We start from the raw sequence: 24761 nt of genomic DNA, 5'->3' as shown, positions 1-24761 counted from the left end.
GCTCAGCAAATACAATATTTTTACATCCTTCACAATGACTACTCAACAATCCAGACAACAATTCGCTCATCTAGATCAAAGAGAATTGTGAATGAGATATCCCAGAAACTGCCCCACAAAAAAGGAATCGACTTTAAAATCTTCCAGTCCCCAAGTATACTTTTACCTAGGACATTATCAATTACATAAGAACTTTCTTAATCTTCTTACCTCTCCTGATAGACATTATCTGACAATGTGTTCAACTTTTCATTTTATGCCATTTTGTATCAATTTATGTAAATGTTGTTACATTAAAGCATATTAACAGGTCATTTTCATACTGATAGAATCTTATCTATGTAGAACTCAAAGCAAATGATAATTGTAACCATCTAACAGTTTCTAGCCATGAAACTACAGGTCAAAATACTGTCTTCAATTATTTGCAGAATTGGAAATCGGAGTATGATTAAGAGCTGTATCCAATGGTGAGCAACTGTTTCCCCTCTGGCCTGACCCACTGAGTAATTTTTATCATTATGCTTCCAAATTTTGGTTTAAAATTATTTTGTAACATAAAATATGTTGGCTTTCATACTACCTATTACCGTTTTTCCTAGTTTCCAAGTTAAGCTTCAATACTGGAACTTTTTTCCATTTCTTCCTTACCATGAATAGAGAGATAGAGAACAAAACACAATGCTTTGTAGGATAATGGGAGATCACGTAGAAAGATAAATTTTATTTCTATAGAAAGTGCAAATCTAATGCTTCCTGCTAGGTTTAGGGCTTTGGGTTTCAAGCTCAAGTTCCCTTAGGTCCTTCAAAGAATTTCAGTAACCCTGCTGAGTTACAAGGCATTCTCACAGTAAAACTGAATTCTCTTAGTTTTCAAATGTTTCACACAACTTTCACAATTCTTTAATATCTGATTTTAACACAGACCAGTATTTCTGATGTATAGTGTTAGACACATAGAAAGTTTCAGTCTCAGTTTCATAATCTCAGGTGAATTTTGGGAACTTTTATTCATTAAATCTTTTTGCTTTCTTTCCTTCTCCACCTCACTCCCATCACCACAAACCCCTCTCCATTTGGGAAATAGCTTTACTAAAAAGAAAAAAATCTTTAAACATTCATACCAGCTAATGATAGGAGATTGCTGTGCTATCCATTTATTGTTTTGTGCCCTTGTTCAGTTGCCAGAGAACTAAATTAATCATAGAATTCCCAGACAAGGCAATTTATCATGACCTCACCATCCATCAAAGCAGCTGTTTCCCTTCTAAACTTTCTTTTTAAACAACACCGCTACTGTCATGTTTTTCCTTTCTTATTTGTCCTTTGAAAGATGGTAGCTGTTTGAAATCTCTTCTTTTTCTCTATTGTACCAATGTATTCACTTCTGACCACTGGATCATCCACTTGAAAATCTCTTTCTGCAAATTCTCCTATCCTCAGAAGAAATTTAAGTCTTTCTTTGGCTTGAATTTGGTTCTAAAATATTTGCTTAGGCAAATTCACCATTTTCCAACAAAAATAGTGACAATGACGGCTATTAATATGCCAGGTACCTTATATATGTTATCTTTAATGCTCACATTCATCCTGTTTTATTTTCAGAAATTAATAGAGATGATGAGAATCAGAGACTTTGTATCCATTCCCCAAGCCAATGGATGCCAAAATCAGATCTGCGCTAGGTATATGAGTAAACCCAAAATTTTCCAGTTTCTATTCTTTCAAGTTGTTTCTGTAAGCCCACTCCCTGATGTTTTCATTTGTGTTTCTTACATTAATATACGAAGTGGAAAATAAATGCTCAGCACCCTGAAAATCTAAGCATGAAAGTATCCAACATCATACACTTGGTTTAAAAGGTACTAATCACTGCACTAGAGAATCCTTTTGATTGAAACTAATGGAAAGGGCCTAGTAAGCTTCATATAGATTTTAGCTTCCTGCTTTATTCTTAACAAAATGAAGTTCATCTTGTCAAATCTTGGTCACAGTTGGACGTTATGAGCAAGCTTTGATTGTAAGACTTCTGCTGACAGTGAAAGCTAAATGAAGTCAGCAGTGTCCCTTCTCATCTAACACTGAGAAATACTGTGAGGAGAATAATAAAGCACAACTTTACTCAATGGTTTTCCAAGCTACATCAAAGAATAAATTATCTACTTCTGCCAGCAGAGGAATGAGGGAGGGACCTGAGCTACTGTCTGCATTGTATTTATTCTTGCAACAGCCAAGTTTTATTTTGTGTAGAGCTGAAATAATTTTTTAAAAAGACACTAGATATAATTGACCTTAGTTGGGATTCTTTTTGGAATAGCTGAAGTAATCATCAAATCAGATACTGTCTTCATTGGTAAACATTCAGAAACAAATTAAAGGATTAAGTAAAGAAATTTAAAATATTATTAAAATAAATCAAAAATAAGAAGTCGGTTATTTCATCTAACTGGTGATAAGTGCACTGAACAAACTCTGCCAAAGATAACGTATTTCTTCAGTGAAATCTACAAAAACAACTCACTTTTTACCACTAGTTCAAGATAAACTGAAAAGTATAATCATGTAATAAAATGTTTATCCTGAAAATAAACAGCTGTACTATTTTAGTACAAAATACACTTCTTCTTGCCTTTCCAAAGTAATATTAAACTATTATTTGAAAAATAGTATATTTAGGAAGGATAAAATCAATTTTTCAGACCCCCACCACCTGATCCAGTGATGGACATATTGAAGAACACAAGAATTCTTCCTCCAGTTACTAAGTTTTCCTCTCTCAGTGAAAGACAAGAGACATTAACCGGGGTAAGATGACTAGACAGCATCGTTTTTCTCCTTTCCTGTTAGACTCTGCAGCTGATTCCTAACTGAAGAATCTGTTTTTATATAAGAATACCTCTGAATCTGCTCATTTACCAAACCTGCTCTCCTCCACCTTTCTCATTAAACACTATTATTCTTTTCTTGTATTAATACATTTCCTGAGTTTCAAGCTTCATATCTTTCTGTGCTGCAAGTGTATTTTTCACACTTCAGAGAGATTACTTTTTCCAAAATGTAAATCTGATTGTATCAGTCTTTTCCATCGAACACATTAATGGCTTGCCATGGCCCTCAGGATAAACTACATACAGTTTATTACAGTTTTCAAGTGCCTTGTAAATTTGTTCCCCTAATTACCTCCACAGCCTCTTTTTCTAATTGTTCCAGTCATTCTATTTTAAGTTCCATATCATATTTTCCATTATTTCTATGTCTTTGCACACAACCTTCCCTATGTTAGTACTCATGATACCACTATTCACCAAGTATGAGACAAGAATTAATGCAAAGGTACTCAAAGCAAAGCAACTAAATATTGCACTACTCAGCTTCCCAGGACTGCAGCAAATACCGGGAATAATCAACTTAAAAGGAGAAAGATTTTTGACCCCCCGTTTCAGAGGTTTCCATCCATGCTGGCTTGCCCATGTTGTTTTGGGCCTGTGGCAACACTGCACATCAAAGCAGGAGATCCTGGTATAGGAGGTCTGTGTACTTACTGGTGATTGGGAACTGAAAACAGAAAGCTAGAGTCCAGTGTCTCAATACCTAACTTCCTGGCCCAGGTCCCAGGTCCCTCCTAAAGATTTCACCACTTCCCAATAGAGCCAAATCGGGGACCAACACTTTAGCATGTGGTCCTTTAAGACACATTTAAGATCTAAATCATAAGAAAATCAAGCTGAAGTAGATTGTGATTAAAAATGTTTAGTACAAGAACAATAAATAAAAATAAGATAAAGCCTATTAAGATGTCAAAGAAAAATCAATATAAAATACTAAAAAACTAAAATAAAACAGAATGAAGCAAGAAATGAGAAATGCAGGAAAAAAGACAAAGACATCAAATAGCAAAATGTCATTCATAAATACATCATAAATGGCCTTCAAAAATGTAGATTTTAATAGGCTAAGCAATATAACAAAAATCAGAGACCATCAGACTGAATTCAAAAGGGAGAACTATCCACATGCTAGCAACAAAAGAAGCCTTTTTTTTTTTTTTTTTAATGTAGATAGTAAAAGCACGAGAAAAGACACAACATGAAAACATTACTCTTGAGAACACTTTGGGTTTGAGGATTTAGCTCAGTGGCATAAGGACCTGCCTGGCAAGCACAAGGTCATGAGTTCGATCCTTGGTATCAAAAAACAGAACAAAAACAAAAATAAGAGCAAAAAGAAAACAAACAAACAAACAACAACATACACCAGGCGGGGAAGTACATGCCTGTAGTACCAGCAGCCAGGAGACTGAGGCAGGAGGATCATTGTGATTTTGAGATCAGCCTGGGTTACAAAGTGAGTTCAAGGCCAGCCTGAACTGCATAGTAAAACCTTGTCCCAAAAAACAAAACAATAACAGCAACAAAAGAACACTCTAGTGGCTATATTAATCATTTAAAATGTCATACTGTGAACTATTTCCATGATTCATTAGCAACTCAAGACAAAAGGCAGAAAGAGATAATGGGAATGCAAGATAAAAGATATTTGCTGAAGGAAAATTATTGATGCAAGATAGGGAATCATCAACGACAAAGCAAATAATGTCTGTTTAGATATTTCTGAGGATCACGTTTATTACATATTATCATCTTGCCTTTTGCTGCGAGGGAAATGTTTCATTTCAGGTATGTTTCTAGCGGACTGTAACTAGAATGAAGTTATTTTAAAATAGCTTCATCTATATGAATTTAATAACCAGAGGCTCTGTTTCTCAATGCATTAGACCAGATACTATCAACATGTCTTTGAGATCTTATTTCCAAAGTGGAAATAAACTGGCTATTTTTTTATTGTTGTGCTGAGTATTGTCATTCATAAATTTTGTAAAATTTACTCTTAAATGGACTAAAATGAAATAAGCATGAAAATATTAACAAAAAATTATATAAAGACAGCAGTATTACTTCAGATAAAGATGACTCTTCTCAACTATAAAATATCAGTGCATCAAACATTAAATATTTGCTTAATATCAGAACATGAACATACACAGCCAAAACTTCTAGAAAAGGAATAAATTAGAACAATAAATTCACATTCATCACTGGAGATTTTAACACACATATGTCAGAGGAATTTTTTAATAAGGGTTTAGAAGTTCCAAACAGCACAATCAAACTCATTAACTGCAGCGACTTTCAGAGACTAATACACTGGCAAACTGTAAATGCACATTCATTTCAAGTACACATGAAATGGTAACCAAGATTGATCCTCTGCTGGTCTAATAATCAAAGGATTGAGATTTTACATAGTATGTTCTGAACTCCAATACAATTAAATTAAGAAATAAAAAACAACACATGTATGGGGCTGGGGATTTAGCTCAGCGGCATAAGCACCTGCCTTGCAAGCAGGCGGTCATGAGTTCGGTTCCTGGTACCGATAAAAACCGAAAAAGAAAAAAAAAACAACACATATAGGAAAGAACTATATATTTGAAAATAAGCCATTTTGAGTCATAGAAGGAAGCACAATTAGAAAATATTGTTGACTGAATTACACAAAATTTATAAAGATATGAAATTTGTAAAATTCAGCTAAAGCAATATGTATATATAAGGGTGAAGGAGTTAGCTTCCTTGTTGCTGGGACAAAAATGCACCTGCCACTTATTTATTTCAGCTTGTGATTTCAAAGGTTGTAGTTCAGGGTCAACTAGTTCCAGTGAAAAAATATCCCTGTGAAGGGCATGGTGGAGGAAGGCTGTTCATTTCATGGTGGCCAGAAGCAGAGGCGAGCCCCTTGTATCCTACCTCCTCCAGCCAGGCGCCACCTCCCAATTTAGCTATACACTCATCAGTAGATTAACCCACTGATAATAGAGTGCTCCTATGATCTGATCATGTTCACAAAACACATGCAACTTTATTGGGGACACTGCAGATGGTTGTAGTTTTTAAAGCTTGTATTTGAGAAGAATAAAGGTCCAAAATCATTGATATAAGAATCTACCTTAGTTGATAAATTGTATGTTATCTTAGAAGTAGTTGTTCAAGTTACAAAATCAAAACATAAGAAATGGACAAACAATGACAGTTTAAACTATTCTGTTTGATGAACTAACAAAAACTTAGTAGTATGGTTATTTATCTTGCACATTTAAATGTATTTATCAACTAGTGATTTCTTATTTTTGACTACACATTTCTTACTGTTATTTTTTTAAATTCTGTATTATTCCTACCCTTTTCTCTGTTTTTGCTTTTTTTCTCTAAAAAAAAAAAAAGAATATACCTTAGGAAACTAAAAAGTTAAAAGATAAAAATAAATCAAACTCTATCCAAAGAAAATAGAAGTTCAGAAATAAAGATAAGAATAGAACTCTAAAGAGAACACAAAATGGAAAGAATCAATGTAAACAATAGTTCCTTCAAAAGTTTGATAAAATTGAAAAATTACAGCCATATTTAGCAAGGGAAAAGACCTACAGCCTACCAGACCAGGAATAAAAGCAAGCTCTTATAAACAATAGAAGAATGATAAAGACATTTTACAACAACTGCAGACAAATATATTTATTTGATGGCTTAGATCTGTGATGGTGAAATTTTTAGACTGAGTACCCACTATCAATTTTCTTATATTATTAACACAATTATTATCAGTATCTCAGCAGACTTTTATTAGAAAATAACAAGTCAATGTTAAAATATCTCTATGGAAAGTCAAATGAACTATAAGAGCCAAAAATTCTGTGAAAAGAAGATAAAATCTGGAGGACTACACCCAATTTCAAGATTTAATCTTGCTATAAGTAGCTACAGTAACCAAAATAGTTTTACTTTTGTTGACAGGATAAATATATAAATTTATGAAGCCAAATAGAATCCACAAATAGACACATGCATATATGTATATGGTCAACTGATTTTAGATTTTAGACAACTGATTTTAGACATAACATAATAGAAGGACAAAAGTGTTTTCAATAAATAAAACTTGAAAAACTAAATAGCTTTCAGGAAGAATAAATTTCTGTCTACCTCATATCCTACTCAAAAATTTATTCAAAATGGATCTGTATTAGTCAGTTGTACCATTTCTGGGCAGCAGATCTGAGGAACAGAGCCAAGAGGAAGGGGTCAGTAATGCGGTAGAGCGCTGAAGTTCACGCATCTATGACTTCCCCAGACATGTGCTTTATTAATCCCCTAGGCTTCCCTCGAGCCAGTCAAGCTGACAATCTAGCTTAACTGTCATAGACCATAGAACTAAATATAAATGGCAGAACTATAAAATTTCTAAAACACATACAGGAAAACCTTCACTACGTTAACATGGGGAAATATCTTGGATAAAGCACAAAGTGTAAATCATAAAAAGGAAAAATATGAGGTGGACTTAATCAGACTTTAAAACCTCTAGTCTTTAAAACACACCAATAAGAAACTAAAAGGATGCCCTGATGTGATGGCAGACACCTGTAATCCCAGCACTCTGGAAGATTGAGTCAGGGGGACAATGAATTCAAGCTCAACCTGACAATTTAGCAAGATCTTATCTCAAAAAATAAAGGATAGATGTAGCTCAATACAGAAACTCTGAATTCAGTCCCATTACTGAAAAGAGAGTGGAGGATGAGAAGGTAAGCCCAAAATTATTAGATATATGTATCATGAATATTCTCTGCTACAGATTAGATATTTAGAATATATATATATATATATATATATAATTTTTACATCTCCACAATAAAAGATAAGCCAATCAAAAGCAAAACACTACACATCAGATTTACAAAAAAAAAAAAAAAACTCTGTATAAATGGACACTAAAGACACAAAAAGATGTATGTTAGTCTTAGTTTTCAGAATAATATGGACTCGCTAGAATGGTTAATATAAAGTCTGACACTATTCATGTTGGAGAGCATGGAGAGCCCTGAGGCACTCACTCACTGCTAGGTGCATGTGAATGATACACTCACTTTGGGTATAAACCTGTTTCTTATAAATTCCAAATGTATTGCTGCCCTACAACACAATTTTATACATATTTTATATACTTTTATACACACAAATGAGAGTATGCATCACAATTTTGTCTTCCCAGGTAAATTGTATAGTATATTTGTTTCCTTGTATTTTATTGGATGATTAGAGCATAATTTACATAATGAAGATTTTACTGTTACAGTTCCTCAGTTTTCTTCTATTGTAGATGTTAGTAGCAAACATATGTGTTTATTAGTTCAATTATTTCTTGATTCATTTGTAGAAGCTGAAAACTGTGGTGTAAAGGGTTAACATTTTAAACTTGATGTATTTAAATTAGGCCTATCAGTCAAACTCCTCCCTGTTTATTTGCTCCACCTGATGATTGTACCAGTTTATATTTTTTATGTCATCAGATGAATGTATCTCTATCCTTAATTTGAGCTAAAAATAATTGGTTTTTCTCAGTCTCACAAACAAAAATTGTCTATCTCTATTGTATTAATTTGCTATTATCTGCTTACTAGTGATTCATTTATTATCTATTTCTAGTTGTTACTGTACACATTCTCTTTGTTTTCATCTAACAGCTGTTTATTACTGTATTTAATCCATTATATGTTATATGATTTTAAAATATGTTCTCCAGTTAGCAGTTGCTTGTGTGTATATGTGTCTCGTGTCTGTTATAATGGTATTTTTAAATACAACAGAAAGGATTTTTTCTTCTTGGTTTGTAGCTTTACTCATAGAAAATGCTTCTCAGCTCTAAAATAAAATTATTGAATTTCCTAGTACTGTTTTCTTTGTATGTTTTAATTCTTAATTCACCTATAATTTATTTTACTGGAAGGGGTGGATGTGAAGTGCAGCTTTTATGACTAAATATCTAGCCAATTATTTATATTTTCCTTACCATTGTAACAAACTTTTCAAATATATCTAGATGCATTTTTTTATTGTTACCTATATATTTTTGTGTCAACATAATAGTATTATTTTCATGTTTCATATCATATTCAAATATATAGTAAAGCATTTTATCATCTTTTAAATATTTGTGCTTATTTTTCAACTGTGTATTTTTAGTGTTATTTTTAGTGTTATTTTTTGATTAGTCATTTCTTACTTTTTTTGAAATTCTGAATTATTTCTACTTTTTTCTGTTTTGCTTTTTTCTCTAAATAAAGAAATTGATGTTTTTTAGAAATGCTGTTGAATGAAAGTTTACAAAATTTTGTAAATGACTTTATATATAAGTAAATTGATTTTTAACATAATAATTTATTCTATTCGTTCTAATAGTTTTTTCAGTTGAATTTTGTGAGAGATTAATTTGACAAAAATGATAATAGCATTGTCACTTATTTTCCAATTATACTCAGTTATAATTTATATTCCTAAATGATGTAGCTAACACTTTATCAATGTTCTGTCATGTTTCTACAGCTTGGGATGGTACTTTCTAGTGGTTTACTGATGTATCATTAAGTTTGATTTTACTGGTTATTTTTATGAATAACTTGTGTTGGATATAGATATAGCTTCAACTACAGGTATAGTATGTGATATGATCAAATCTGGTCATGAAGGTTGATAACAATATCTTTTACTGTAGTAAATTTTTAAATTTATCTATTATTTGTTATATTTTTATAATACTTCATGCATATAAGTACTAAAATTGAAGAAATTAATAACTTTTCTTTTACAGTTCAGAAGTGAATGTTGAAATTTATCAAATACCCTTTTATCTAAAAATATTGTTTCAAAGTATTTAAACTTTCACCAAATATGGTGTTCATGAATGAAGATAATCCTACAGAATGCTGAGAAACTGTTGAATTACATACCATGGGAGACATACTTATTTCCAAATTTATTTTATACTGATTTAATTTCAGTGTTAACAGGTCAAGTTGGTTTGAAGATGAAAGAATAACAGTTCATACATCACTATTGAAAGTTTCTTTCCTTTCCATTCTCACCTGCCATTACCCAGTGTGTAACATGAGGTCACATAGGAAGCACCTCCACCACAGTCCTCATGGAGCCTTAATCCTGCCTCAACCCTGTAAGAAATGCACACGTAGTGCAGCCAGCCATTTGTTTGTCACGAATAAGAAAATACTTTCATGAATCAAAATTCACTAGACCCTGACAAAAGTGAGAGTTCTTTTTATTAGAATCTGTGCATGAAGAAAAGCTCTATGTTTGCACTGCATCTAACTATTGAACTCAAGGGCCTGATCTTGGCTCCATTTTGCGTAGAGGGCAATCTCCCCAAAGTACAGTCTAAATACTCATTCACACGGAAGTGGTTCCCTCTTAGCCAGTGACCTCTGTTTCTCTCATTTGAATTCAAAACAGAGCCTTTTTGTATGAAGTGTGTGCCATTTCGTCTCACAGTCTGTGTCAGACCCTTAATTTGCCTCTTTATAGTTGTCATGAACACTCTAGAAATATAATTGTTCCCCTCATTGTTCTTATTTCATAGCCATGAGCACCACTGTACAGAAAGGTTAAATGACCTGTCCAAAATCATGTAGGTGACAATGGAACCCTCAGGTATCATCCCAGATGCGGCTGCTTACTCACCCAGCACTCTGTTCATTACACTGGCTCCCTTATTTATGACCCTTTACACATCTGTCCCTAACTCGACTTCTTTTCTTCTTCTTTGCCACACCCGTGCAGGCCCGTGACCGAGGTGTAGACTAAGAGTGGAGTCATGCTTCACACGGCCGTGTCATGCTGGCAGCCATTCCTGGGTCTGGTTGTGCTGTTAATCTTCATGGAATCCACCACTGGCTGCCCTGCCCGCTGTGAGTGCTCTGCCCAGAACAAATCCGTTAGCTGCCACAGACGGCGTCTGATCGCCATTCCAGAGGGCATCCCTATTGAGACCAAGATCTTGGACCTCAGCAAAAACAGGTTGAAAAGCATCAACCCTGAAGAATTTATATCATACCCTCTGCTGGAAGAGATAGACTTGAGTGACAATATCATTGCCAATGTGGAACCAGGAGCGTTTAACAATCTCTTTAACCTGCGTTCCCTCCGCCTAAAAGGCAACCGCTTGAAGTTGGTCCCTTTAGGAGTATTCACTGGGCTGTCTAATCTTACCAAGCTTGACATTAGTGAGAATAAGATTGTCATTTTACTGGACTACATGTTCCAGGATCTGCATAATCTGAAGTCTCTAGAAGTGGGGGATAATGATTTGGTTTACATATCACACAGGGCCTTCAGTGGGCTATTTAGCTTGGAACAGCTCACCCTGGAGAAATGCAATTTAACAGCGGTACCAACGGAAGCCCTTTCCCACCTCCACAGCCTCATCAGCCTGCACCTAAAGCATCTTAATATCAACAATATGCCCGTGTATGCCTTTAAAAGATTATTCCACCTGAAACACCTAGAGATTGATTCCTGGCCTTTACTGGATATGATGCCTGCCAATAGCCTCTACGGTCTCAACCTCACCTCTCTGTCGATCACTAACACCAACTTGTCCACTGTACCCTTCCTTGCCCTTAAACACCTGGTGTACCTGACCCACCTTAACCTCTCCTACAATCCCATCAGTACCATTGAAGCAGGCATGTTTTCTGACCTGATCCGCCTTCAAGAGCTTCATATAGTGGGGGCCCAGCTCCGCACCATTGAACCTCACTCATTCCAAGGGCTCCGCTTTCTGCGTGTGCTCAACGTGTCTCAGAACCTGCTGGAAACTTTGGAAGAGAACGTATTCTCCTACCCACGAGCTTTGGAGGTCTTGAGCATTAACAACAACCCACTGGCCTGTGACTGCCGTCTCCTTTGGATCCTGCAGAGACAGCCCACACTGCAGTTTGGTGGCCAGCAGCCCATGTGTGCTGGCCCAGATACTATTCGTGAGAGGTCATTCAAGGATTTTCATAGCACTGCCCTTTCTTTTTACTTTACCTGTAAAAAACCCAAAATCCGTGAAAAGAAGTTGCAGCACCTGCTTGTGGATGAAGGGCAGACCGTCCAGCTAGAGTGCAATGCTGATGGAGACCCACAACCTGTGATTTCCTGGGTGACACCTAGAAGGCGTTTTATCACCACCAAGTCCAATGGGAGAGCCACTGTGCTGGGTGATGGCACCTTAGAAATTCGCTTTGCCCAGGACCAAGACAGCGGGATGTATGTTTGCATCGCTAGCAATGCTGCTGGGAACGACACCTTCACAGCCTCCTTAACTGTGAAAGGGTTCACTTCAGACCGCTTTCTTTACGCAAACAGGACCCCTATGTACATGACCGACTCCAATGACACTATTTCCAATGGCACCAATGCTAATACTTTCTCCCTGGACCTTAAAACAATACTAGTATCTACAGCCATGGGCTGTTTCACATTCCTGGGAGTGGTTTTATTTTGTTTTCTCCTCCTTTTTGTGTGGAGCCGAGGGAAAGGCAAGCACAAAAACAGCATTGACCTTGAATACGTGCCCCGAAAAAACAATGGTGCTGCTGTGGAAGGGGAGGGAGCTGGACCCAGGAGGTTCAACATGAAAATGATTTGAGGGTCTACACTGTCACTACTGTCTCTGTGTCATTGTTGGTAGTCAGTAAGACAGTCTGGCACAATAAATCACTAGGCTGAGAGGCAGCTTCATGCAGCTTTGTCTGTGTCAAAGCAGGGTCCATGGAAGCAGGAGGACTTCTTATGGAGACTCTCCATCTAGAGGCAGGCAGGCATGTGTCAGAGTCCTTTACACAGTGGCATACTAATTGTTTGCTTTGCAAATACTGGCATTCTGGGGATCTCAGTAATGAACCTGAACCTTTGGCTCATGCTCATGGACAATATTCAGCATTTTCTACCACTGCAAAAAGAAAAAATAAGAACAACCTACAGTGTAGGATTTACATATTAAAGACACATTTGTCTAAAACACACTCTACAGAAAATTTTGTATCTATGATTATCATTTGTTAAAGCCTTGCATCATACCATACTGTTGGTTCAACACCAAAAAGAGATCAATATATTCTTTACTTTTCTTTTTTAACATATATGCTGTATATGTTTTAAAGCAATATGAATGAGAGGTTGTGCTTTTAGTTACTCACCACTATAGATCCAAGTGTGATTTCACCTTCCTTTACCTACAGATCGGCTTGAAACTAGATCCCTGGAGTAATGGGCAGAGATGTGTTGAGAGATATGTATGTCTGACATAGGATGCCAAGAAATAGGACCCAAGGCAAAACTGCTCAACTCTGTTAACTTCTGTTACTATAAATAAAGGCATGTGCCTAGTTTTGATACAGAATGGAATATTTTTTATACTTGTAATATCACACTGGACCAATTTACTGTAACACAGCCCTTGATTTCTCCTGAAGGAGGTATGTCACTAGATGGCCCTGTAAAGTGCAAGGTAGGTATTTTTAATGAAAATAACTCCATGATTTTTTTCCCCAGTCACTACTAATGAGTTACAAAAAAATTAGAAAAAGTAATGATTATATATAATTATTGAGTTAATTCACCAGTAACTAAGATCATAATTTCGTTGTTGAAAGGCTCTCTGATTTAAGAGAATTTCTCCTCAGACACCAACATATAAACCAAGATGACCCATCATAACATGATGGAAATGCCAGTAAGGATGTGTTTAAACTGTGATAGTTACCTGGAGATTAGATTACTGCCAATTAAAGGAACATCTAGCTACTGCCACACTGCTGTTCTCTAGTACAATGATTTATGCCAGGAGTTACCTTCAATAGGCAACATCCAGGTTTCTTCCTGTCTCCTTATCAAGTACATATCTGGTTTTATTTTTTAAATTATCTTGTGTAGATTTGATCTTAAAGAGTTAAGAAACTCTGTAAAGTAGCTACTCTTTAAAGAGTAGTAACTCATTAAAGTAGAAACTCTTTAAGGAGCTAAAAACTACTGATTTTTTACTTCACTGAGGAAAAATTTAAGTTTATAGCCCTAAAAATATGTGAAATTGTGGTGATTCTTTTGCTCCCTTAGCCCAAGAATATTTTCCCAATTCAATGGGTATTAATGACTGTTAGTCAAAATTAAACATTCCTTTCTTTCAAAAAATTCATTATGATGTGGTCTAAAGGTTTCATTTGGCCAAATGTGGCTTTCAAAGCATATATTCATAGAATCTGAGATAGCATTGACTATGTATTTTATTTGTGAAATATTTTAGATTTAATTAACATAAATAAGACATTTACTTATTTTTCATACTTTGTGAGAGACTTGAAAAATATCCTAATTTTGGATTGGATGTATGTAGAAGATCTCTGGGATTTCCTTCTTGACATTAGAGATGGGCGGGAGGTCTGACTTTCAAAAGGTTTTTTTTTTTTTTTTTAATATTTGAAACTTCAAGAAAGTTCAATAAAATAAAATTGACCCCATTAGAAAAAATATAGAAATAATTTTGCCAATTTGATACCAATATAATTAACTTTAATTCTCCCTTAAAATGGATATAAATGAGATATTAACACTAAAAATTTGAAAAATATGCATTTGCCTTTCCTGGTGATTATCATAAATCTTTTAGAAATTCTTTGTGTATAGCCATTTATATCTAATAATACAAATCAAGCTTTTCTATACATTCTGTCAAAGTCCTAACCCATGTGCAAATCAAGTGGATCTTTCCAAATTAAAAAAAGAAGAAAAAAGTTAAGGTAGAAGGATAGTCCTCTAAAACAGACTCTAATACATTTTAATTTTTGCAAAACTGTATGTAGCAAGTACCTAACTGTCAGAGACCATGTGTGAGCAATCAAAAGCACAGAACAATTACAAAAATCTTTGTGACTTACTGTATTTTCTGTTAAAGTTTGCCAACATACCTGAGTGAAATGAAATTGCACTAATATTAACCTATCCATGAGAAGCTTTGGTTAAATGATCTAGATATTATTACACTTGAAGAAGAGAGATTCATCTGTAAAATAGCTTGGCTGTTACCAAGCATTATCCCAGAATCACACTGATTAATTAGGTTGGGCAAATGTTGCATTCTATATCCATTCCTTAAAGGTTCAAAGTCTATAGAAGCCTAATAAATCCTCTGAAAAACATTATAACAGAATCATGTTTAATAATTTTTACTTTGGGATTTCTCTGATTTGAACATGAAACAAGTCAATTCATGATTAATTGTTAATACCTTCAGAAACTAGAGTTCCATAAAACCTAAGTTGGTCAACATTAAAATACACCGCTACTCCTTGAAACATGCCTGAATGCAACCTAGCTGAAGTAAAATTGCTATTTGGATTAGGCATATATATATATATATATATATATATATATATATATATATATGATATATAGGTGGTGCAAGTATCATCCTCATAAGTGCTCAGACCATGAAATTAAATTGACTATTTCCAGAAGAATTGACTACTTTCTCCCTAAAGGACATTAGTAATGAATTTACAAGTAACTAGCTAAATATTTAACTTCTGTACACTCACTATTAGTACAATTCTTGGGTTCCTTTTTGTATCTGCAAAGCTCTGGTATTCCATCAACTGTAAGTCTGGGATTTTAATGTTCAGTTTTTAAAATAGTTAAGTTTTTTTGTTGTTGTTGGGTTTTGTTTTGTTTTGTTTTTGTAGCTGCTCAGATCAGTGTATGGGCCAAATTTGTCCCCTGGGTTATGACATTTCTGAATTATCTTCTTCCAGAACTTTTTGTTTCAACGTATTCTACCAAGTACAGGTGTTTAGCTCAGAATTTCGTTTTGAGTTGACCAGAACTCTGTTTGTTATTAAGCATATTTTCAGAGAAATACTACTCTCTCTAGTTATTAAATCTATATTAGAAAAAATTTCCCATAATAGTCCTAATGATGTAAGAAAATTAATACATAGTGTTTGAAATATAGTGTGTATGTATGTGTATGTATGCAAAATAACTCACCTAAGCAAATATGTTTCTAATGAGAAATTTGTATTTTTCCAAATTCTTATATTACTCCCTTTTCTAACCCCTTTTCATTTTTATTACATTTATAATCACATTTTTCAAATATTCTTAAAGTTTTAAAATATAACCCAGAAACTGCTAAGACTCATGCTTCCCAGTTTCTGAAGACATTTGTCAGAACTCTGGTTTTGCTCAACCCTCTCAGTTGATGCTTATCACCCACAACTCTCTTTTTAATACAAAAGAATTTTAAGATTTACTTTATAGCTATTTTTAGAGTGAATTCTATTCTTGTTGTTCTGTCAAATGTTCTGTTCTCAAATCTCACAAGAGTCCAGAACTTATAACCTTTTATGACTATTTAAATATGGATTATTTAAACCCCCCTCCATTAAAACCTGATTTTTGTTGCTATTACTCGAGTGGGAATAAAATACTTTTATATTAGAATTAAAAATGAAATGTTAAGAGAAATGAAATGAACAGAGGCCCACTTAAATTAACTTATGTTTCCAGGGTCTCCCTTCATCTGGTACAAGGATATTTGTTTTATCTTCAGGGGCTATTCTGAGAAGGCATTCAACAACACAGAATGTATCTTCAGGCTTCTTAGGAAAGAAAATGTATAGATCATTTTCAGCTTCGAAGGCTAAGACCTGCAAAAGAAGTATCAGGAATGTAAAGCAAGATTGGAGGGAGGTGCTGGGTTCCATTTTAATTTTATGTCTTTATTTCTAGTTTTTATAGTTATTTTCTAACTGAAGAAGAATCAGATTATGCTCTTTTTACAACTTTCATTTGGGTCTATTTTTATCTCTTTTTCTATATTCTGGCCACCTATAGCTCACAAGAGAATGCCACTGAATTTTGTAGCGTATGAGTCAATAAGAAAAGCTTTGGGATCAGAGCCATTCATTCTATGTGGTAAAGACTTATCTTCAACACTGTTACCATTCCCCTTTGGGCTAATACATCATGTGCCTGGTTATTTCCATTGACTTAACATCATTGGCTTGAGGAGTGCCATTCAATTCTTTTGTTCTGATGGAAGACTTTTGGAGTTCTGTCTTTGTGTGTAGAAAACTTTTAGGAATTAAATATTACTTGACTCCTGATTTTAGACTTTGCTGGGCAACAGTAGGTGTTTCTAGGTACTTTGGCAAACACTTGACACATACCTCTTAGTGACACTCTGTTTTACCCTTCAAAAGTCATTCCTAAGACAGCCTGTTCATTTGTTCTCCAGTGAAAGTCTGACTATTGGTAAGGAAAGCTTCACAACATCGTCCTCGGAGATGAAACAAGATGACTTGCTGGGATCTTCTGTTAAGTTTACCTAATAGCGATGGGATCCATGAGCCTTTCAGGTTAGGCTTGCAAGGTTTATCCAAGTAAATCATGTGGTAAATCAATCATTAGTGACTAGATTCACTGTTCTCCAGTGAAATCTGCAGTTGATTGGTCTGTTTTGGGAGCAACAGAAGTAACTACATGTTTTCTCAAAAAACCTTAGGGACTACAAACTCCTCATCCTCTGTGAGCTTTTTGACAGATGGCCTGTAATAAAATGTTGGCAGCAACAACAACAACAGAAAACATGAATAAGATGAATGTAAAAGGGTTGTTTTTCTAAAACAGACCAGACTGATGGTCTCTTTCCAACTACTAGACTCCGATTAGGACAAGCTTACATGTGCCCAAGACTGCCCATTTCAGTTTGCAAAGTTCTTTACTCCTCCATCACTTACTGCCAATTATTTGGAAAATATCCTAAATAGGAAAGAGGAAAATAGGAGGGACCCTAGTAGCTCTGTTATCCTCAAGGGATATTGAGGATCTCAATATCCTCAATGGATGCTTGAAAGTTCAGGAAGCATCGAGCTCCATAAAGAGCTATCTTTTTACCTACACATATAAACCTACTGACCAAGTTTAATTTATAAACTAAACATAGCAGGAGGTCAAAGTTCTAATAATAAAAATAGAACATTTATAAAAATATACTGCAATGAGTTATATGAATCTACACTCCCATGCATATTTCCCACTCACACAAAAATATTCATTTAATATTTTCAGATTGAGGTTGATCTCAAATAACTGAAACCATGAAAACAAAATCATGGGTAGAGGGGAGGATGTACTAACTCTTCTGAGACAGCCCATACACTAAAGCTTTGTCATGCGCACCATTCCTGTCTTATTTCCTGAAACCACAACTAAAATGATCCTTGGACTCCTACCTGCCTATTTACCACTGTTACCTCTGAGCTGCTCTCATGCCTTATGAATGAACGCTTTCTCCAGGGATAAGACTTCTTTCACTGCTACTCAGAAATTCTTGGATAATTGTTAAACTGTAAATTGCATTTTTAAAAAACCCCTCCAGCCTATCTCATAACACTTTAAAAGTTAAGACTTACCATTCATATAATCACAAGCTGACAGCAATCTGCAGGTTGAGTGATTCTGATTTTTTTTCCCCTTCCTGAAGCAGGTGGGTTGATATAATGCCAGACTTAAAAAGGAAGATTTATTTATAGCCTTAGCAGGATGAGAAAAGAGCTGGCATAATCAAGAGAGTACTTCACATTTTAAGGAAGCCTCTACCTTTAGTATGCTAATTTCCATTAGAAGACAACAGAAATGCAAATTTATGTTCTCTAGATTGGTTGATTGTACTAATCTCAGTAAAGTTCAAATGATTCTGTTCTGGCCATACTGAAAGTGAGTCAGATTTTGCACTCGATCTAACAGGACTATTTTTTTTTTAATTTAAAAAACAGAAATTTTGTTGCTATGTTAATTTTTTTTTTATTTTGTTGCACACCTCCCATTCTGAATTGCTTTATTCTGAACTTTAATATAATTGATACAATCTATGAAATATGATTAACAAAAAAGTTAAGCAAAAGAGTAACTCAGATTTGGAAAATTTCTCCCATTCCTTAAAACAGTATGTGTCTAGCCATGTACTGATTCAGACATACATCTGTGTGATAGTACCATACTGAAGTTAAGTCATAAGAAATATATAGAAAGTATCTATAAGAAAACATGCTGTCATCCTCCAGTGATAAAATTAGATGCACCATACACATGTATGCTATTTAAAGCACAAGACAGTTGTCTATACATTTTATCCATTAAGTGTACAATGCTCCAAATTATAATAAAACTATTGTTTATATATACATATATAAATATGTGGGGTAGGGTTGTTTGATTTTTTTTTTTAAGTGTTTAAAATGTAACTTTAAAAAGTTAACTTTGAACAGGAGGGAACAAGAAAAAAGATAATGTGTCTCTGTATTTTTCTTTACTGTCTTTTACCAAAATCTCACTCTGGGAATATACCACAATTGGAAGTAATTAACCACCATTCTAACAAAACTTTTCTTAAAAATGCCTGATAGCTTGGTTTGTTCTTAAATTATTAATGCTAAAGGCAAAATTATCTTGATTTAGGTTTATGTCTTACTATTATTATTGAATAATCATGTGGGCATGTTGCTTTTTTAACATGTAAAAACAAGTTAACTTATTTACATGTAAAATACGTTAGAAAACATTTTCTTTGCTGATAAAAAGGGCTTAAGCATCTGACATTCAGTTGAATCCACTGGGCTATCAAGAAATAAAATGTAAGAAAAGGTCACTGGAGTCACATAGAAAATATCTTCTTACTGAGAAAAGTAGGTTACATGAGACTCATAAGGAACACAAGGCTGTTAAATTGTGTGAGCACCACGTTAACAAAATTTTCTACAGAGCCGGCAGAAGAGGCCCACCAGTGGACTCTTGCTTCTGTGGTGCAGTAGTGGAGACCATGCAGAGAGTACGAGAGGGTAGGCTGTATCAGGTTCTTTATTAAAGTCACAAAAGGGTCAGATTTGACCTGCTAGATATTGAAATCTATGCACTATCAATGATACTATAAAAATATTCTATGTTAGTGAAAATAAATCCTGTATCACTTGCAAAATTATCTCAATTTCATTTGACTTGGAAGGGTTAGGCAAGCCACACTACCTACCTACATCATCATCTAGTTTATGTTAGCTTTCACTCAGTCAGCTTTTCATGATCCAAAACCTCATGTAAAAAACAAAGGGACAAATATTAATATTAAAGGGGGAAAATTATCTTCAAGCAAATTGGTAACAAAAGAGAGAAGGTTGTCTAGTGTTAAAGAGAAATGAATTGAAAGTTTAGAATTTATTCCCATGCAGTGCATGTGCTGAGATGGAAGATGCTCTTCTTCTTGGGGGTATTTAAGGGACTGGGCTTCTGGGAGCTGTGCTCAGGTACTGTCACCAGCTATTGCATCATCCTTACCTCCTGTAGTTCATTTGATGCCTTCCAGTGAAGGGCACGTAGGTGTAGGTGAAAGCACAAAGCTGACAGCAAGGGTAACTGGAAGATATGTTAGATGACAAGAAAGCCTGAGATTGACCTGTAGACAGCAGCAAACACAAATTCTGAGGCTGTTATTTGAGGGATTCAAGGAAAGGTTACTTTGCTGCTCTTTAATTGCAAAATGGAGAGCTTGCTACCATACAGAGATTTCCTTCTCCTTGAAAATTTTTTGGTAATCCAGAATTGCTTGAGCAAGAGTTATGTCTTTGACAGTGGGTTTTCATAGCACTAAACCAGCATGACAAAAACAAAACAATGTCCTGTAAACATAGTTCTGAATGTATTGGGTACACGTCTTTGCCAACTAATACAAGTTTGATTATCAAGGAAACTCACTGATCAGTTAAGATTGTCCCAATATTCCATAACTCATTCATAAATAATGGGAAAGAGATAATTCAGTGAAGTGAAATTATTAAAAGGTAACTTAAACTTACTTTTACCTTAGCATCTTGGCTCCATATTTCTAAAGAATTTCTGGTCATGTGTTACTTCTTAAAATTAAAAGTTCATCACTGTTTCTGTCTTTGTTTTGCTTCATGTTTTTCTCATTTTTCTGTTTCCATTTTTGTTTTTCCCATTTTTCTGCAACAAGCACAGCTTTTTGAATGTTTTCTGTCATTTGATATAATCAAACATAAATTATAGGTTCCTATCTACTCTCCGTAAGGCAGATAAATTTATTGTATAAACCTATATTCTTAGTTATCTTATCATCAGACTCAAAATACAAGACATAAAGATTCCTGACCATAAAAGTCAAATTGAAGAGAAGATAGTTAAACCTGAGCAAAAACTCACCTGAATTTCTACCATAGTCTGTGAAAAATATGAGACATTGGCATCTAGGGCTTGTCCCTCTAGTGCCTTTCATCAACTATTATAAATAACTAGAGCAAAAATTGTGACCTTCTGTAAAAATACTGGATTTGGAAGGATTTCTTATAGCTATGCAGCCAATACCCATACTCATTCCACAATTCTCTGAACTTGGTAAATCAGAACATGTCAGTAATCTCTCTGAATAGTACGTGTATTTTAATGCCAGATACACATACACACACATATAGTTTTATACTATGAGTACCATCTACAAAAATGATAAGGAGATGAACTGGCAGATGGAAGATGTATGGTCTTCTCTGTCTGAACATCAATAATGAAAACAAAGAATACAACTCATCATTCGGAAGTTAGTAGCTGAGATTTGAAAACCCAAGGGGAGTCTACTAGTCTAATGTGCTAGTAAACTAATTGCCTCTTTGATTGAAAAACTTAAATCTTGTATATGATTGCAAAAGGTACATCTATACTGAATAATTTTATTATTTTGATTTTTATATTAGGAGGTAAATCTATTTATCAGATCTCCCTCTAAGGCAACCCTTTTTCTAAACATAGCCTCCCTGGTCATGTTTTTCCTTAGCACAAGAGATTGCACATTTTAGCGCTACAGCACAGAGCAATTCACCACATCTAATCTATTCCTTTAGCCATGGACTATTAGCTACATGTATAAAAGACTAATAGGTTACATTAATTATATACATACAGAGCTCTTGTGAAAGTTAAGTAAATACTTCTTTAAACACCCACCCATATAAACTCATTCTATGGCACCTGACATTCTTATGGCTCGTAGCATATCTGCTTAAACATCCATCCTACAGGGAATAAATGCACTGGACCTCAAATAAATGTGTAGTGCAAAGAGATTACCAGCTCCACCATCTGGATTTATATAAGCTCTTCTATGTTAGTAATCCAGTTGCCTGTACTTTAGTGGTCTAAAGAGCCCTCCATGGCAATGCTTTAAGAAAATTGCTGACATTAATATAGGTTTGCCTTCAATACAAAAGAATGGGTTTTTTTTTTGTTTGTTTGTTTGTTTGGTTGGTTTTTGGGATGTTTGTTTGTTTGCTTGTTTTTTCCCTGAATCTTCTGGAGTGAAAGAAAGAAAAAGAAAGAAAGAAAGAAAGAAAGAAAGAAAGAAAGAAAGAAAGAAAATTAGGTTCACAGAAATGGAAAATGACTCAAAAATGAACGCTGGCTGGTAAGTGCAGGGAAGACAGTCCATTGTTTAGGTAGTTCAGGGTCTTTTCAGAATAGCATCTGATAAGAACCAGAGAGGGTAGGTTTTTGGATGAGTGATAAAAAGCAAGTAAGTACACTGAGACTTTAACTGTGTTGGAGAATGGGTGGTGTTTGTGTTTGTGTCACTGCCTGCCTCTTCATGGTTTGGGTTCCAAACCAGTAAGTAAACAAATTCTGTATTGAAAAACATTTTAAATGTCTTAGTATTTATACACTTCTAAATACTGCCAACATTAACTCAAATACAGGAAAACTGAAAATTCAGGAAACTACTCATTTTTAATTAAAAATTATACATCAGATTTTTCTAGCTTTTGTTTTAAAAGATGCAGAAAATTTAATTTTCCACATATCCAGGCATAGACTCCATTCACTCGTTCAATTATTAAATCATGTAATACCTATTGAATATCCATGATCATAGTAACTTAATAGCACATCAGTAAATAAAGCTATCAAAATGTGCTTCAAACTTTAATCCATATTAACTCTTTGACTTCCATATTGCTCATGACCCATTTCTCATTCTATCATACAAATCATATGGTTTAGAGATGGGCCTTAGTGTCCAACTGACCAGGCATGAGTCTGGCAATGAGGACCTACTCACTTTAATGATCCATTCTCAGGGAGTCAGAATGGTTAAGTACTAAAAAAACAAGGATCTAGAGTAAGAGTCTCCAAGGCTCTGTCACTAGATTCGGGTTTCTCTATGGGAAGCTACTGAACATTTCTACATCCCTGTCTCTCAAAATGACCATAACACTACCTACCTCACAAGGGTGCTGTGAGGCATACTGTGAAAAGCATGGGGGAATGACATAAAAATGAGAACACATTATAAAGGTGCTACAGGATTTAGGGTGACTAAAGAAATCAGTGGGTGTGAACTCCTCTCCCCTGGGAGCCCAGGTCTACCAGAGTACACATCCTCCTCTTAAGACTGGAGTCTAAAATGATACTGGCCGTCAGTTGGCTGGTTTACGTTTAAAATCACTGACTTCTACAAAATTAATAACAAATTCTCCCCTCTCTTTGGGAGATGCTGGTTTAGAAAAATTATTAATTTTAACAAAGTACATAAATAATTCATTTCTAGGCACTAGGGGTAGGGGAAACATGCATTTCAATATGAAACAAGAGTTTTAAAAGATATCTTCAAGAGGATGCGTTTCATTGGAGAAGGTTTGTTTTTCTGTTTGTTTGCTTGTTTGTTTGTTTGTTTGTTTTATCTGGGGCTTTCTGATGGTTTCATTCTGACTCCCTATTTTTCTGTACCATTGTTTTAACATACTTCCCTTTTCCCTTTTACTAGAAGGAAAACTATCTTCATGACGATTCTTTTCATTCAGTCTGTTTTGCTCAAAGGACAAATTCTTTTGAAGAACTATTGTAATTATTTTCTTGGATGGCCATGTTAACTGCCATATTGTTTAAGCCCTATCATCTTGGTGTCCTTCAAAATTGTCAGTTGTTTTAAATTACAGGAGTGGGAGGAGGGAGCTGAAAACCACATTGTTGTAATTGATTTGTATGTTTGAACTGTCATATCAGAAAATAAGGTTATGAATTCCATCTGTTGAGACACAAAAATAAAATACTTTCCTATAAAATGTATTTGGTTTTGAATGTTCTAAAGCTATATTTATGTTTATCTTTTTTATTCCATTACTACTTTGGATTGTTAATTATATATTTTAATAGAAGCCTACATTCATTGGCATCTTAGTCCTTGAATATCTAAGCTGCAGTAAACTAAAAATGTTCAAGACTTAGAATTGACATAAATCTGTTAAAAATTTCCATTCTGACTATTCCATTCAAGGCTAAATCTGGTCTGTATGTGACACTAAGTGGGTGTGAAGAAATAGCTGAGCCTTTCAAGGTATAGGGTAACTGTCTTTCACTCGCACAGGCATATGTGTATGTGTAAAATATCACCACAAGTGATAGGAAAATGGTCAAGGGATGTTATTTCTGTCAGGAAACTGTAAGAAATGAGATTTTTAAAAAAAGCTCAGCTTAATTAAAAAAAAATCCTCTGGCCAACATTCTGCCCAGAGAAACAACAACCAACCCCTCCCATGAAAGCCCATAACATTGTTAGTATCTTAGCTTTGGCTGCCATACAAAGCACTACACAGCGGTAACTTAAACAATGGAAATTAATTTTCTCACAGCGCCGAAGGCCAGTGAGTCTAAGAACTAGGTACAACATGCTCAGTGTCTAGACAGGCTCTCTTCCCACATGCGCTGCCTTCTCTCTGAGCCCTCACAAAATGTTTTCTCAGTACACGAATGCACATGTGC

General features: G+C 34.8%; 1 protein-coding gene across 38 annotated transcripts in view; it reads left to right on the top strand.

Moving 5' to 3' along the window:
- The window catches only part of Lingo2 (leucine rich repeat and Ig domain containing 2), a 1124971-nt gene extending 1100903 nt beyond the window's left edge, over positions 1-24068 (top strand). For all 38 annotated transcript variants that reach the window (XM_063252389.1, XM_063252376.1, XM_063252386.1 and 35 more), the window contains one exon: positions 10686-24068. In XM_063252389.1, coding sequence (XP_063108459.1) covers positions 10720-12540 — 1821 coding nt within the window. In that variant the 5' untranslated portion in view covers positions 10686-10719 and the 3' untranslated portion in view covers positions 12541-24068. The remainder of the gene's footprint in view (positions 1-10685) is intronic.
- The last annotated feature ends 693 nt before the right edge of the window (positions 24069-24761 follow it).

The sequence above is a fragment of the Cavia porcellus genome, unplaced genomic scaffold (genome assembly GCF_034190915.1).
Source record: "Cavia porcellus strain 051 isolate PalLab524CR breed Dunkin Hartley unplaced genomic scaffold, mCavPor4.1 scaffold_1, whole genome shotgun sequence".
NCBI classification, from domain to species: Eukaryota; Metazoa; Chordata; class Mammalia; order Rodentia; family Caviidae; genus Cavia; species Cavia porcellus.
Note: the sequence above shows the minus strand (reverse complement) of the source record. Positions and strands in the feature narration are given on the sequence as shown.